The sequence below is a fragment of the Lissotriton helveticus genome, chromosome 7 (assembly GCF_964261635.1).
Source record: "Lissotriton helveticus chromosome 7, aLisHel1.1, whole genome shotgun sequence".
Taxonomy (NCBI): Eukaryota; Metazoa; Chordata; class Amphibia; order Caudata; family Salamandridae; genus Lissotriton; species Lissotriton helveticus.
In genome coordinates this window covers 197,357,944-197,372,071 of record NC_136068.1, presented here as the reverse complement: position 1 = coordinate 197,372,071, position 14,128 = coordinate 197,357,944, and the positions used below count along the sequence as shown (strand labels likewise).

The window sequence follows — 14,128 nt, the reverse complement described above, 5'->3', positions numbered from 1 at the left end:
CAACTTTCCCAACCCCCCTCCCCCCACCCTGCACCCCTGCTCATGGCTTCCGCCTAACCCCAACTTGCAGTGTGCCTGGCGCCCCATGTTCTAACTAACCAACTATCTAAAAGTAGAACTGAGGAGGATGTCAGGACCCCGTTTTCCCACCCTCCACCCCCAGATATCCCATCCTGCGCCTCACTCTCTAAAGGATCGGAGCGGAAGGAAGCACATGAGTTAAGCCCGCTACCTGACAGTACCCAACGTCCCGGACAAGTGTAGCGTACTTCATTCCTGTTCTTGCGAGACTTTTCCACCATCTCTACCATGTCCCTCAGGCCCCACAGGGGGAATTCTCTCTAACCAGTCCAATGCCACATCTGGATTATCGAAAAACCAGGCCTTCCCCCTCAACTTCGATCTTCAACCGGGCCGGAAACATCATGGCGTATTTCAGACCTCTGTCTCTGAGTCTCTTCTTAACTCCAAGGACACCCTTGCGCTGTCTCTGGACCGCCTGGGTGAAATCCGGAAAGAATGTAAGAGTGGTATTTGCGTATTTTAGGGGGCCCCCGATCTGGAGGCCTGCAGGATAGCGTCCCTGTCCCTGAAGTTGAGCACCCTGGCGATCATCGGACGAGGGGGGGCTCCAGGTTTCGGTCTTCCCCCCCCGGGACCCTATGCGCCCGCTCCATCGTGAATAGGAAACTCAGCCCCTTGGGCTTAAGATGGTTAAGGACTATGTCTTCCACAAATAGATCCAGGGCCGGGCCTTCGGCCTTCTCCGGGACACCAATGATGCGAACGTTGTTCCTCCTAGCCCTCCCTTCGTAGTCGTCCAGTTTACGGTTCGTGAGGTCACTAGAGCCTCTAAGATCTCGCACCTCTTGTTGAAGCAGCGATACATCATCTGTCAAGCTAGCGGTTTTAATGTCTAACGACTTTACTTTTTCACTGGTTTTGGTAAGATCGGCTCGAATAAGGTTGACCTCGATGGTTACCGTATCAAGCTTGTGGTCAAGCGACTCCATCTTTTGTCCAAGGGATGTTTTGACACCATAGATGGCTGCCATCACGTCCAGCAATGTGGGCTCCGACGGAGGCCCGGCAGAATCTCTACCAGTTTCTTGTGGTCTCCTCAATTCGGGCGGAGACCCTCTAGGTAACATGTAGCTGTCAAGTTTGTTGGCCTGGACGTAGCGAGACCCCTTGGTAGACCTGGAATGCTGCTTCTCACTCTCGGATTTGGTTGCCATCTGTGAATCTCCTCTCGGGCCCCCCGAGTCTCTCCGCTGCACCGGGCGTGACGATTGCACACTAAGCACCTCCGAGCAACACTGGGTGACCCGGTCGCTCTCACATCTAGTCAGAGTCCCAGCACATGGGCCCGCCAGCGAGCATCACCAGGATAAATGTCTAGCTGAAACAAAGTCCACCGGCTGGCAGCCTAGCCGGGACAGGAGGGGTTCAAATCGAGGAGACCCCAAGCAGCCATCCGCCAGGCACTCGCCCAAAGGAAGGGGGCGGAGACGTAAGTTAAAGTAGCTCCCAAATCACTTATTGGAGACCATAAAGAGCTACCCCCCTTGCAGGTCAATGCGCAGATCCAGACCGCAGACCAGGACCCTTTTCAGCAGCTTTCATCTGTACCACTGCATCCTGGGTGCAAGACTCCCACCGGAGGTGCGCCCCCACCCTCGTGAGCCCCCGGAAACAGTAGACTGGGCAAACGGCTCACCTCCGAGGGGCTCCACCTCAGCCCGCAGGTATCTTCACCACCGTCGTCACTGGGGCACCCGGTAGAGCATCGGGCCCGAGATCTATGCCCCCATGAAGGCCGGGAGTCCAAGCCCCCACCAGGCCATGGCATCAGGATTTGGCCCTGTGGCAATCTATCTTGGCACCTCGCCCCTTACACACACTTAATGTCCAGGTAGAGAGCCTTGTAGCAGGTTGGGGGGGGCGTCAGACGGCTGTTATGTGACCCTAGTCCTGTCCGTCCGCTCCTCAAATGCTGACGGCAACCCCCCGGGGCCCCGTATTTGCTGTCATCCACCGTAGCGGTCCGCTCGCACGCCGCAAGTCTCTGCACACCAGCGCGGCCAAGATTATGATGACACCCGGTCCCGACCAGCGACTTCCGGTCCCGGCCCCGGGTGTTGACCAATTGGCAGCCGGCCACACTGAGTAATCGAGCCCCCGGCTCCGCCGGACAAACAGGCCCGAACCGGCACAGCGTTCAGCTCTGGTCCCTGACCTCGCAGCGGGGCCGGAGTTATATCAACAGGCACCGCCAACCTTCCGCTACCCAACAGCTGGGTCAGTGCAGCAGGATACAGGTCAGGATATCGGGATGGGGGCCGGGTCCGACGGAGCTGCGCACCTACGCGACCATCTTGGACGCGAGCTCGGCTCCTCCCCCGTTAAATATTTTAAGGTTCCTTGCAGGAACATGTCTGGAAACCTAATCATTGATAAGAACAGGCACAGGGCCATACATTATTTTTAATAAATATGCATAATGTCTAGAAGACAATTCTATTATTGATGGGCAGCCAATGCAGCCGCATCAGTGGGTGGCTTACGGAAACATGCAGAGACAGGTTAATCCTACATCTTACGGCCATGGTTAACTTCCCTCAAGCTGCATTTCCTGACATTCAAAAAGTGAAATATTTTAAAAATGTTATGCATATGTCATGAAATACTTTTTCACCATTAGAAAGTTTTACTCTCTATGAGTGGTTGTAACCCAGGAAGTGTATGATCTTCAATGCCAGTGTATATGTCCTGGATGTTTGCAAACCACATTACATTAGTTACTTTTCGATTTTGGTTTTTTGGGTTCGAATTTTTTAATTGAAGGTTGTATTCATATATTGTATTCATTTCATTTTCATTCTTTATTTCGATCAATTAGATCATAAAAGATTACATCCAGAATTGAAAAGCGCAATTAATCATTACAAATCCATCGAGCATGAATTAAAAGAGGACAATGCAGTTTTCATCCTAATATACAGATTCAGGCTGTTACTATTGTTTACCTATCACAAATTAAAAGTCAGATTTAAAAGATCATAAATTGATTGCACTGTATTTCAATTAAAAGTCAACAAAACATAAAAATTGTTGTAAAACTTATACCGAGTCTGTATCAAGATTCATGCAACGGGTACGTATATGCCACATCGCAGTTAAAAATTTGGCTACCGCAAACACAGTCGGGGGTGATACGTCCGTCTTTAATATTCTGTAAGCAGGCAAGTAATGCCTGAACCCTAAGCTTTTAAGAAGGGGAACAAGCCAATACTTTCTGGGTTTCTGGTAAGCATTACAGAAGAATATGACATGCAAATCATTTTCCTGTTGGTATGAGCATGCTGGACATTGCTCTGGGGTAGGGGGCTGAGACCAGGTACTGCTAAGTGCTCTAAGAGGGAGTGTGCCGTACCTCCACTGTAAAAATAATTTTTTTGTCAGGACAGGGCTAATTATATCAAGGACGAGTTCCCGGTGATATGAGTCTTTAGATTGAATAAATAAATGAGTTAAAGACCCCAGGCGTAGATTCAGTTGTAAAGATGTTATTTTAGAGTCATAATAGTCCTTTGATAGAGATTTGCGTGAAACCTTACTACAAGCATTTGCTGGGTCTGACCACAGTTCCGGCCTTCCTAGACTCTCACATGTCTTTTTTATATACTTTAGCCAGGGAATGTTCGTTATGTTTGGTAAGGATAAAATCTCTTGCAACTCCATCCTGTAGCTCATGAGCTCTGGGGTACTCCAGATTCGTCGCCAGAAAGTTAGTGGTTTTAATCCCAGTTCTTCCTCAATATTTCTTAGGCCCAGATCTAGTCTGAGCGGGAAGAGTGGGGTGCTTAGTGGTAAGGCTACCATCTGCCTGATAAATTTATTCTCAGTGGTTATCAGGTTTTGGGCGGGTATGTGCCCCCACAACTCCCCCCCCGTGTGTGACTGCCACCGCGCCTGCATTTTATAAATTTGGAGCACTGGGCTGAGGGGTTTGTAAGTTGATCTGTTTGCCATCCTGGGGATACCACCTGTTAGCTGCGCTAATTTGATATTAGCCTTTGTCCGATGTGTATCCCAGGTCAGATTTTGATTGATGGTCACCCCTAGGTACTCGAATGTGTGGACCCTCTCTAGTCTCAGTGTGCCTATGGTGGGATTAGGGCGTGTAAAAAGGTGGAGGACTAAGAATCATATATTTGGTTTTCAGGGCATTGATCTCCAGTCCCCGCTCAACACAAAAGGTTTCAAACCCATCCAAGACCCGTTGTATTCCCATCGGGGATTTTGACAACAGCAGGGTGTCGTCCGCAAACATAATAGCGGGCACCCTGCTACCGTTGAGCTTTGGGGCATCAATGTCGGCTATCCTAGTCAGGTGGTCGATTACCCCATTAACAAAGAGGCAGAACAGGGTGGGTGCGAGCACACAACCCTGCCTCACCCCCCTGTCAACGGGGAATCTTCCTGAGAGTATCCCAATTCTACCACACCTAACCCGTTATTAGAACGCAGTAGCACAATACAAAATGGCTAATCCCGCCCCCACCCCCTCTCAAATAAATGTTACGAGGAGCCTCTGAGACTTCAGACGCAGACGGTCTGAATGCCAGCACTTGGCACTCAATTAGGTCACTTAACATATCGGTTTATTTATGTAGTCAATTTATTTGTGTAGGACAGATCTTGCCACAAGGACAACAAAGAGCTTCATATGTAAAACGGAAATATCACGAACTATAGTCAGAACTGGCTGATTAACAGGAGAGTTAAGGTGTGGTAGAAATAAGGTCTGGTTTAAACTTTGACAACTTGTTCACTGGCAGAATGGACCCATGCTTAATTAGGTCACCCCTCTTCCCGTTGCGCTGACTCAAGGGGTGCAGAGGTCCTCTAATTCTCCTGGTTTTGGAAAAAAGTTGAAAATTGGCACTAAACCAAGCAACCTGCCTCACTGTAAATCAATGCAGCTTATGAATTGACCTTCACTGGACATTATGCTTGACCATAAAATAAATGGTACTTCTGAGAAAATGCTTATAAAACTAATTTATACATGACAAAATACCATGTATTTTTTTCCCTAAAGATCTCTTGAGCATATTTGATTTTAGACCTTTTGCAGGTGATCTTGACATTTGTTCTTCAGGTAGTAAGTACCCTTTACATTTTTATTAGTTAATTAAAATCTTTTCTACTTTTTTAAAATGTTAGTTTTTTACATGAAGGCGACTCTATACTTCTAAGAGAATCTTTGTAAATGATATATTTCATTTATATACCAGTTACACATCTTTTAACCTAGTGTGCAAGGCACTTGGGGAACAGTTCTTGTTTACATTCAAAACTTTGCTTTATATTTGTATTACCAGTAATAAGAACATTATCAGTGTTGTATGATTTGGATCAGTGAATTTTTTTTTTTTTGCTTTAGTGTTCCACTCTCTGATGGCTGAAGGAAATGGTGTGCTGGGAAGTGAGACCTTAGAAGGAACAGAGTCAGAAAGTGAAGGGGTACCAAAACACCAAACGTATGTGTGCTCGTTGACTCCAGAACTTGTTGCAAAGGCACGCGAAGAACTGCAAGAAAAACCAGAATGGAGGTTACGTGATGCCCAGGCCCTCAGGGACATGATCCGAAAAGATTATCCAAATCTCCCAACTCGCGTGGATGATGCATTTCTTTTGAGATTTCTTCGAGCCAGGAAGTTTGACTATGATAAGGCCCTGCAGCTTCTAGTAAACTATTATGAGTGTCGAAGAACCTGGCCTGAAGTTTTCAACAATTTGAAACCATCTGCAATCCAAGCTGTTCTAGACTCTGGATTTGTAACTGTTCTGCCTCAATCGGACACCAAGGGACAGCAGGTTGTCTGCATCCGTCCAGGTAAACATAGCCCTTTGAAAAGGAGTAGGGGTGGATTACGAAATGCATTTGTTGAGTCCTACATTAATGTTTGTTCCTACTTGCCAGTTCCATATTTTACAAGAAAACGTGGAGCTCACAGCCCTCGGATATAGGCTACATATAAACTGTTTTAGTGGTGTAATGACTTCAATGTCCCATGAAGTCCTGCTTACTACCTCAAAAATCCACAAAGCTAATGAGATATGGAAGCTGTCCGCTAAATTTGAATCTGATCTTCCTCCTTGCACCTTTTAAAGCATGGGCCAGTTCATCCATTAAAATATTCTCTTGTCTCTAAAATGTTTTGTTGAATCATTTGCCACTCTTGGTAGACCAGTAGTCAGTGGCTCATCATGTGTCCCACGTTGATGGCAATGTTTACCACTTAATGTTAGGCAATGCATTTGTTATCTGTGCTCTACTCTGTAAAAGTACCTCCATTACTCACTAGTGTTATGCTCCCTAGTGTCTCATTAATGCTATAATAACACAGAGCCAATGTTTCTTTTAAGTATGTAACGGTCTCATGAATGTTATTATACATTGCACAGTTGTCAAATAAATCACCTTTACTGGTAAAATTCTACTGCTTAAACAAAAGATTATTAATGTTTTCCCCCCTTGAATTATTCATTTTAGCCAACAAAGCTCATAGACGCACTTTATATTTGTTTGACTTAATCTAGGATCATCCAACAACTCTGTAGAAGCCTTGAAGTCTTCTTGCTGAGAGGAAATCCTGGGGTTTGTCCTTTTTAGGTCTGCATCCTTTTTATGGGAATTGTATTTGCTTTAAACAATTGCAGCTGTTCTGTGGACAGTCTTTTACACCAAAAATAATCATACAGGGTTATCTTGTAGACTAAGCAATTCACCATTTCTGTTTTTTCAACAATTTTTTATTGTGAAAAGGAAGACGAAAAAAAGAGTATAGGTTGTACAGCAGGTGTCGTGGGTATGGTTTTAAATAGCATATTTAGTAGAATGTAGCCATAGAACAGCAATTTTGAGATATCAAACACTATGTCAAATCAAGCTGTCCTGTCCAAGAAATAACACTGTTATTAACAATGTCACTGACGTCTAATTGATTTCTCGTAGCGCAGTAGCAATCGTTGCTCCAGGTTTTAATATGATTACTTCTAGCATATCTCAAATATGTTTTTACTTATTTATGTGCATCTCTAGCAGTGCAGGTTGGAGCTAAATGTGAATAATAATGATGTGCTTGATTTTCAGTAGCCGGTGATTCTTTGGCATCACGCTTTACAGAGTCTTTTTTTCATTAGTTCCACCAACACTATCCACAAATCCCTGTTAACATTTATCTATATGTATTGGATGCCCAGAGTATCACCGATTAGATTGTAAATAGTCCATCAATTAGACAGGTCCATAATTGTAAGACAGACAAAAGATCGACGATTCCATTAGTTTTTATTCCATTTCTTTATACAATTCAGTTTGAACAACAGCCGGCACATGTTTTGTCATATTCGACTTTTTCAAGGGTGTAAAATTAAATAAAACATGGATTTTCTTAGATTGTACATTTCACCAAATAAGATGACAGAATGCTAGTACAAAGAAGAGTATAGTCAGAACAATTCAGAGAAAATTATGGTTTAAAAAACATAGTAATCTTTAGATCAATAGTTCCAAAAGAACATCAAGTATCACAGGGCAAGCCATGAATTAAACACAACAGATAAAAAGCTCACAGACCATATCCCAAGCTTGAAAATATAATTCAAAAACACCTAAAAATTCCAATAAAAAACGAATGAGTATGTGAACAAGGTGAAGATAAAGCAAGAATATGTAGAGAGAAACTTGTGGACAAACTTGAAAGAAAAGTTAATCTGAAAAGTGATGTAGACCCCAACCAAAACAAGAAGAAAAGGTACAAAAAGCCCTCTGTGATTACACAATCCTTAGCCCAAAAACAGGGTGAAAAGAGCTAGGAAGAAAATGTTCTTGATAACGCTACCTCCAACAAGTAGTCAACACAGATGGCTAAATCCGTGGAAATGAGAAATTAAAATCCTAGTCCTCGGAGCCGAAGAACCACAAGTAAGAATAATCTGAGAATATATTACTTCCCACAAGAAACTTCACAGTTAATATACAGGCAGTGGTATGCAATGAGAATCATGTAGCTGAACGGAAAAGAAAGAGAATGAGAAAGAGAGACGGTCAGGTCCAAAAATAAGGTGAGATGGTATCACCATGACCTGGAAAAACAATCCTCAATAATTGCAGTCTACAGTTTATTGAAAAGGCACCTACAGCAGCTAAAAGCGTATATACAGTTGTCGATAAAAGGTTTACATCCAAATCCAGAGCATAAACCCACAGAACCAGTCAATGAATTAGTAAACAGCCTAAGTGTAAGGCAAGTTGAAACAGGAACCATATGACACGTGAAATTTACACCCTCATTTCCAATTTGTACGTGGCATGAAGAAACAGACAGTCTAAAGTCAAGTTACGAAAGTGAAAATTCATATTAGGTAATGGAACACCACACCAGAAGCCGTTAGGGGTTTAAACGGAGAGGCGGTGAAACAAGGCCATGATCGGATACAGTTAACTTATCTCACAAATCCCACCATGTTTAACATAGCAATAACCGTACCTTGTCACACAGAGAGAAGTCAATAACAAAAATATATATGTGCGTCCATTCCAAAAAGAGCCCTAATAAGCTCTTGTCTTCGTATTGTTGGAAATCTAAACAAACAAGCATTGGCATAGCCAATAGGTCTCGCCTTTGGGACCTTATAAGTGTTTAGCTATGCAACAGTTAATGTTGTTGCACCAAGGATATTGTGCTGGATAGCTAAACACTTATAAGGTCCCAAAGGCGAGACCTATTGGCTATGCCAATGCTTGTTTATTTTGAGAGGGAGAGTACCTGCACTTCTCAAAAAAAACGTAATACTTTTAGTTGGAGCGTACCGGCACTTCTCAGAAACAAGCAGGTACCCTGGTACAGAATACCTGCACTTCTCAAGAAAAACATAATACTTTTAATTGGAGAGTACCAGCACTTCTCAGAAACAAGCAGGTACCCTGGTACAGAGTACCTGCACTTCTGTTTTTCTATTTCAAGCACTGACCGGCCACGACTTGCTGCATAAGCGAGTAAGTACAGTGTGGGCGCCATCAGCAAATGGGTGTAATAATCGGACCGCCACCTCTGCCACAAGTCCCCCAAAGTACAGCCAGCTACTCAGTGGGAGCTCACCCCCTGAACCAACAGGCGCTAAGGCTTGCACTGGAGACTCACAGAGTCATCACAGGTCAGCGAGCCACTGTAATTTCATTGGGTCCGAAAGTAGGAGTTACTGGCTCCAGTGCGATTACAAGATTTAGTGTAAATCCATGGGTCCTGTGTGTGTCACCACCAGACTCTTTGGCAGTTGAAAGCACCCAAAATGTCCGGGTCAAACTCTGAGAAATCCCAGCTTCTGGGGAAATTTCAAGCATAGTACTCTTGCACAGAACTCACTGGCACATGGGGACACAGCACGGCTGCCTCAGGCCTTTATGCACGCAAGCAAAAATGACACAACTACCACTCGAATGGCCAGTAAAAGACAGTCAGTAATGGGGTGCAGTGTACCCTCACACCCCAGTACCCCAGCCAGCGCCACTTCTCCCGCCACACTAAGGATTGCTACACCCCCCTCCCCAGGCCACCTGCACTGCGATTGCTGAGGTGTACAAGAGCAAAGAAATGGTACTACCACGAGCTGAGATCTGTCAAAATGAAACTGACAGCAGCAACATTACCATGTGACCCCCGAGCCAGTTGTACAGTAGGCTGCTTTGTTTATATCATTGTCGAGATGACAGACATGTTGGATCAATAGGTCTATCACTCCCAGCTTCAGCCACTGACTGGAAGCGCCAACAGGCAGCAGCACCGGCACAAGCTCCACCTTTACACGGTAATCCTTCACTGACTCACACACGACGAACGCACGAGCATATAAGACAAGAAGTGAACGGGATACATTTGTGTTCGAATTCTGTATGGCCACTAGTGTTTAGTAACTTGCTTAGTTGATTAACAATGAACGAGTTCTCTTCCAAGAACTAGAGAATTAATTAGCCAAGGTTACCAATAATATTGTGGATGCTGTTGACGGAAAGTGGGGAAAGGCAACTACAAAGCCGCGCGTTATCGCGATCGCGGTGAAAACGAAAGTGATTGCGATGACGTGCTAAGCACACGAGGGATGCGCGCGCAACAATGATGAGGCGGAGCGAGGCACGCGTGCTTGTGCACATAAACACAAGCTGGTGGCCGGCGGGTAGCACTTTGAAAAGCCCCTTAATAAAGTCGGGCAAGCAGTGCATGCGCTGCTCTAAGCTTGACCTAAAAAAGGGGTATCGTAAATGTGCAGAAAAACAAAAGGACATGACAAGAGTTTTGTCGTCGTGTCTCAAAGAGAGCCATGTTGGTTCCAAAAAAGCAAGAACTCCCCAAAGCAGAGCGAACTCGCCGTCCGTATCTAAGTCCGCGTATACGTGTTCTAGGGGCCACTCAGTGTGGCTCCTAATAAGCAAAGCTTAAAGTTATGCACGGGGCCATGAACATAGAAAAGGATGTCACATGATCAAAAGGGCTCCGTCGGCAAAGAAAAGACGAGTGCCATGTTAAAGTGGAGTCTAAGTTCGTATACCCAATATTATCTGATCTCTTATTCACAATATTACGCACAGTAAGTTTAACCACAATAAATAAGTTTATGAATGATGACAAATTAATTTAAAAATAAGTGTAAGAATGAATTCTGTACCAGTACATGTAGCAAGATAGCATAGCTATAATATCACACAAACGCAAGACAGTCCTAGAAAAAATCTTTTTCTCTAGTGGGCATCCGATCTCTGTTGCCAGGAACTCACAAGCAATGCCTAGTCACCAAGAATATAGCAGATGACTAAAGCCAGTGAAGTAAAGAAAATTAGAAAGGAAAAATGAATTCAGTATAAAAGTGACCAGTGTGTATACTTGTAGCTACTATAGGTGCCGTTTCAATAAACTGTAGACTGCATTTATTGAGGATCATTTTTCCTTCTCATGCTGATACCATCTCACCTTATTTTTGGACCTGACCTTCTCTCTTTCTCATTCTCTTTCTTTTCCTCGCAGGTACATGATTCTCATTGCATATCATTGCGTGAATACTAATGGTGAAGTTTCGTGTGGGAAGTAATATATTCACAGATTGTTCTTACTTGTGGTCCTCGGGGCTCTGAGGACTAGGATTTGAATTTCTAATTTCCACGGATTTAACCATCTGTGTTGACTACTTGTTGGAGGTAGCTTTATCAAGAACATTTTCCCGTAGCTCTTTTCACTCAGTTTTTGGGCTAAGGATTGTGTTGTCACAGAGGTCTTTTTGTGCCTTTTCTTTTCGTTTTGGTTGGGGTCTACATCACTTTTCGGTTGAACTTTTCTTTCAACTCTGTCCACAAGTTTTTCTTCACATATTTTTTCTTTATATTCACCTTGTTCACGTACTCATTTATCTTTTATTGGAATTTTGTAGGTGTTTTTTAATAATATTTTCAAGCTTGAGATAAGTCTATGCACTTTTTATCTGTTGTATTTAATTAATGTGTCAGGCTTGCCCTGTGAAATGTGATGTTCTTTTGAACGATTCATCTAAAAATTACTATGTGTTTTAAACAATCGTTTTCTCTGAATTGTTCTGAGTATACTCTTCTTTGTACTAGCATTCTATCATCTTATTTGGTGAAATGTACAATCTAAGAAAATCCATGTTTTGTTTAATTCTACAGCCTTGAAAAAAGTCGTAGAATACGACAAAACACGCGTCAGCTGTTGTTCAAACTGAATTGTATAAAGAAATGGAATAAAAACTAATGGAATCATCTTTTTTTTTGGTCTGTCTTGCAATTATGGACCTGTCTAATTGACAGCATATTTACAATCTAATCGGTGGTGCTCTGGACATCCAATACATATTTTTTGTATATCAGGCAATGATTTATTTTACTCAGGGGGGCATAGTGTTTTTTTGTTCCATTGAGCACACTTTACTGTGGATGTGTTAAGATTTTTTTCCTGAAAATTATGTATGTGCTAGCAACTTTACAGGCCACGGTTACCCTAATGTTTGTTTAGTAACCTTTATGTTTACATTTATTTACTACCAGTAAGTTCTTACACCCACCCTAAGTATTGCAGTTCCACTGATTTTGTCTGCAAGCATCAATGTTCTACAAACTCGTATAGTCCTGATGATGACCTTCTAAATAGTGCTACCCGGTAAAAACACCATCCACACCCATACGCTGAGATCTGGGGATGTTAACATAATATTATTTACTGTACTGATCATTCAGAAATTTTAGTGGCATGTTTTTGCTGCTGGTCCATGATTGATTGTGTTTGTTGTATATAAACACTTTTTCAAATTTTCAGTGTGTGATTGCTTACCATCTCTTTCTTAGTCAGTGACACATAAGATGTACAAAAATGTATTACTGTTAATAATAAAATGATGTCAGCTACACACTAGGGGCAACTTGCCAGGTTGTTTTACAATGAGGTGATATTTTGGTAATCGTTTTCCCTCCCAATGAAGAAACATACTAATAGGAATCTGTGAGTCCAGATTGAACCTTTTTCGTTTATACACATGGTGTCTATCGCAGCAGCAATATAACTCAAGGCCATTAGTCACCAGAAGTCTGCAGAAAAGTACAGTAAAAGTCTTAATTTTAGTTCAAAGTGAAAACAATTCATTATATTCATTTAAGCACTTCTCCACTGGACCACTGCGTTTGAGTGGTTGTGGAATTTTTCTAAGTCAACTAATTGTGTATTTTTGGAAATATAATAGCTTTTAGATTGGCGTAGGAATGTTCTCCTTCTAGTTTCTTGTGTTCTTTTTCCAACAAACGATATTTAGTTGAGAGGGACATTTTAAACAGTGTATTATGTTTTTAGATTTACAGTTAGTATGTTGGCATAATATCCATTCTCTGATGGTTTTGAATCTTTTCACATTTACCATATTTGTGCACTTCATGCTTGAAGTGACTTCAAAGCTTATAAACCTCAATTAAAGTCTCAGTATAATGTACTTAATATAGTTGCTTTATAATCTACCTTGTGGAAATGCACGAAACGTGTGTGGGCATCTTTAGCTTTCTTGACTGCACCTGGAGGTTTCTCTATTGGGTAAAACTGCTGAGTGGCTTTGCGGATGCCAATTTGATTCTTTATTTGGTTGCTCAATGTGTCCGAGGTGCTGACACAAACTAACTTGAGGTCTGACTTTTTGGTTGTCAGATAGCCTCTTTAAGGATCATAGCAAGCATATCTGCTTCCCAGAAGTAATCATTCTTGTTAGTACAATTTTTCTTCAATCTGAGGAATTACGCAAAAAGTAAATAATCCCTCAGATTGTGGGATGGTGGCTGAAGCACTGCAAGACAATATTGTTCCCCCGGGCTTTTGGTTCACAAAAGTGTACACAGTGTTTTCATTGTAGATTATTTGTAGACCCAAGAAACGAATAGTTTTTGTATTATCATAAATATGATGTGTCAGCCTTTTTGTTTGATCCATTTAAAACACCCATCCAAATATTGTCCTCTGGCCCTTTAAAAATTGCCTACCTGGTTGCTCCAGTTTCACTGTTTTCTAACTGACCAGCCCGTACTTTCCCGCACCTGCAGCTGCCAAGACAGGATTCTGACCTCCTGTCAGACAGTGTGATCACTCCCAGGAGTCGGGAACAAAGGGTTTAGCAGGAAGGAGGTCACACCTCCTCCCCCTCTGGCAGGCTAGTGAAATGGCACATCAGACCTGTGAGCTTAAAAGGTTGCACTGCCACGTATATGCATTCGGGCTGTCCTCTGAGGAGGGGAGAGAGCCCTCCCCTTGCGCCAGGTGTGCTTGCACCTGGGTAAGGTGGGAAAGCTAGGTATGCAGGAGGTGTACATCTCTCAGAAGGCTGGCCACACCTCTAGGGTAAGCAGCCTGATCTGTACTCCTAAAATAGAATTCTGTCATCTTTAGGAGGGCAGAAACAGTGGGTTCTGGGTAGAAAAGGTGACCTTTCTCTTCCGTGCTAAAGTGGCAGAATCAACAATACATTCAAATGGCACTTTGTGGTTCCGGTGTCCTGTTTAATACGACTGTTTTCACTT

The 14,128-nt window shown here is 43.0% G+C and overlaps 1 protein-coding gene across 1 annotated transcript in view; it reads left to right on the top strand.

The window, feature by feature from the left end:
* TTPAL (alpha tocopherol transfer protein like) overlaps positions 1-14,128 on the top strand; it is a 60,068-nt gene that overhangs the window by 23,704 nt on the left and 22,236 nt on the right. The window contains exon 2 of the mRNA XM_078651939.1: positions 5,453-5,905. Within this exon, the coding sequence (XP_078508065.1) occupies positions 5,467-5,905 (439 nt within the window). The 5' untranslated portion in view covers positions 5,453-5,466. The remainder of the gene's footprint in view (positions 1-5,452; positions 5,906-14,128) is intronic.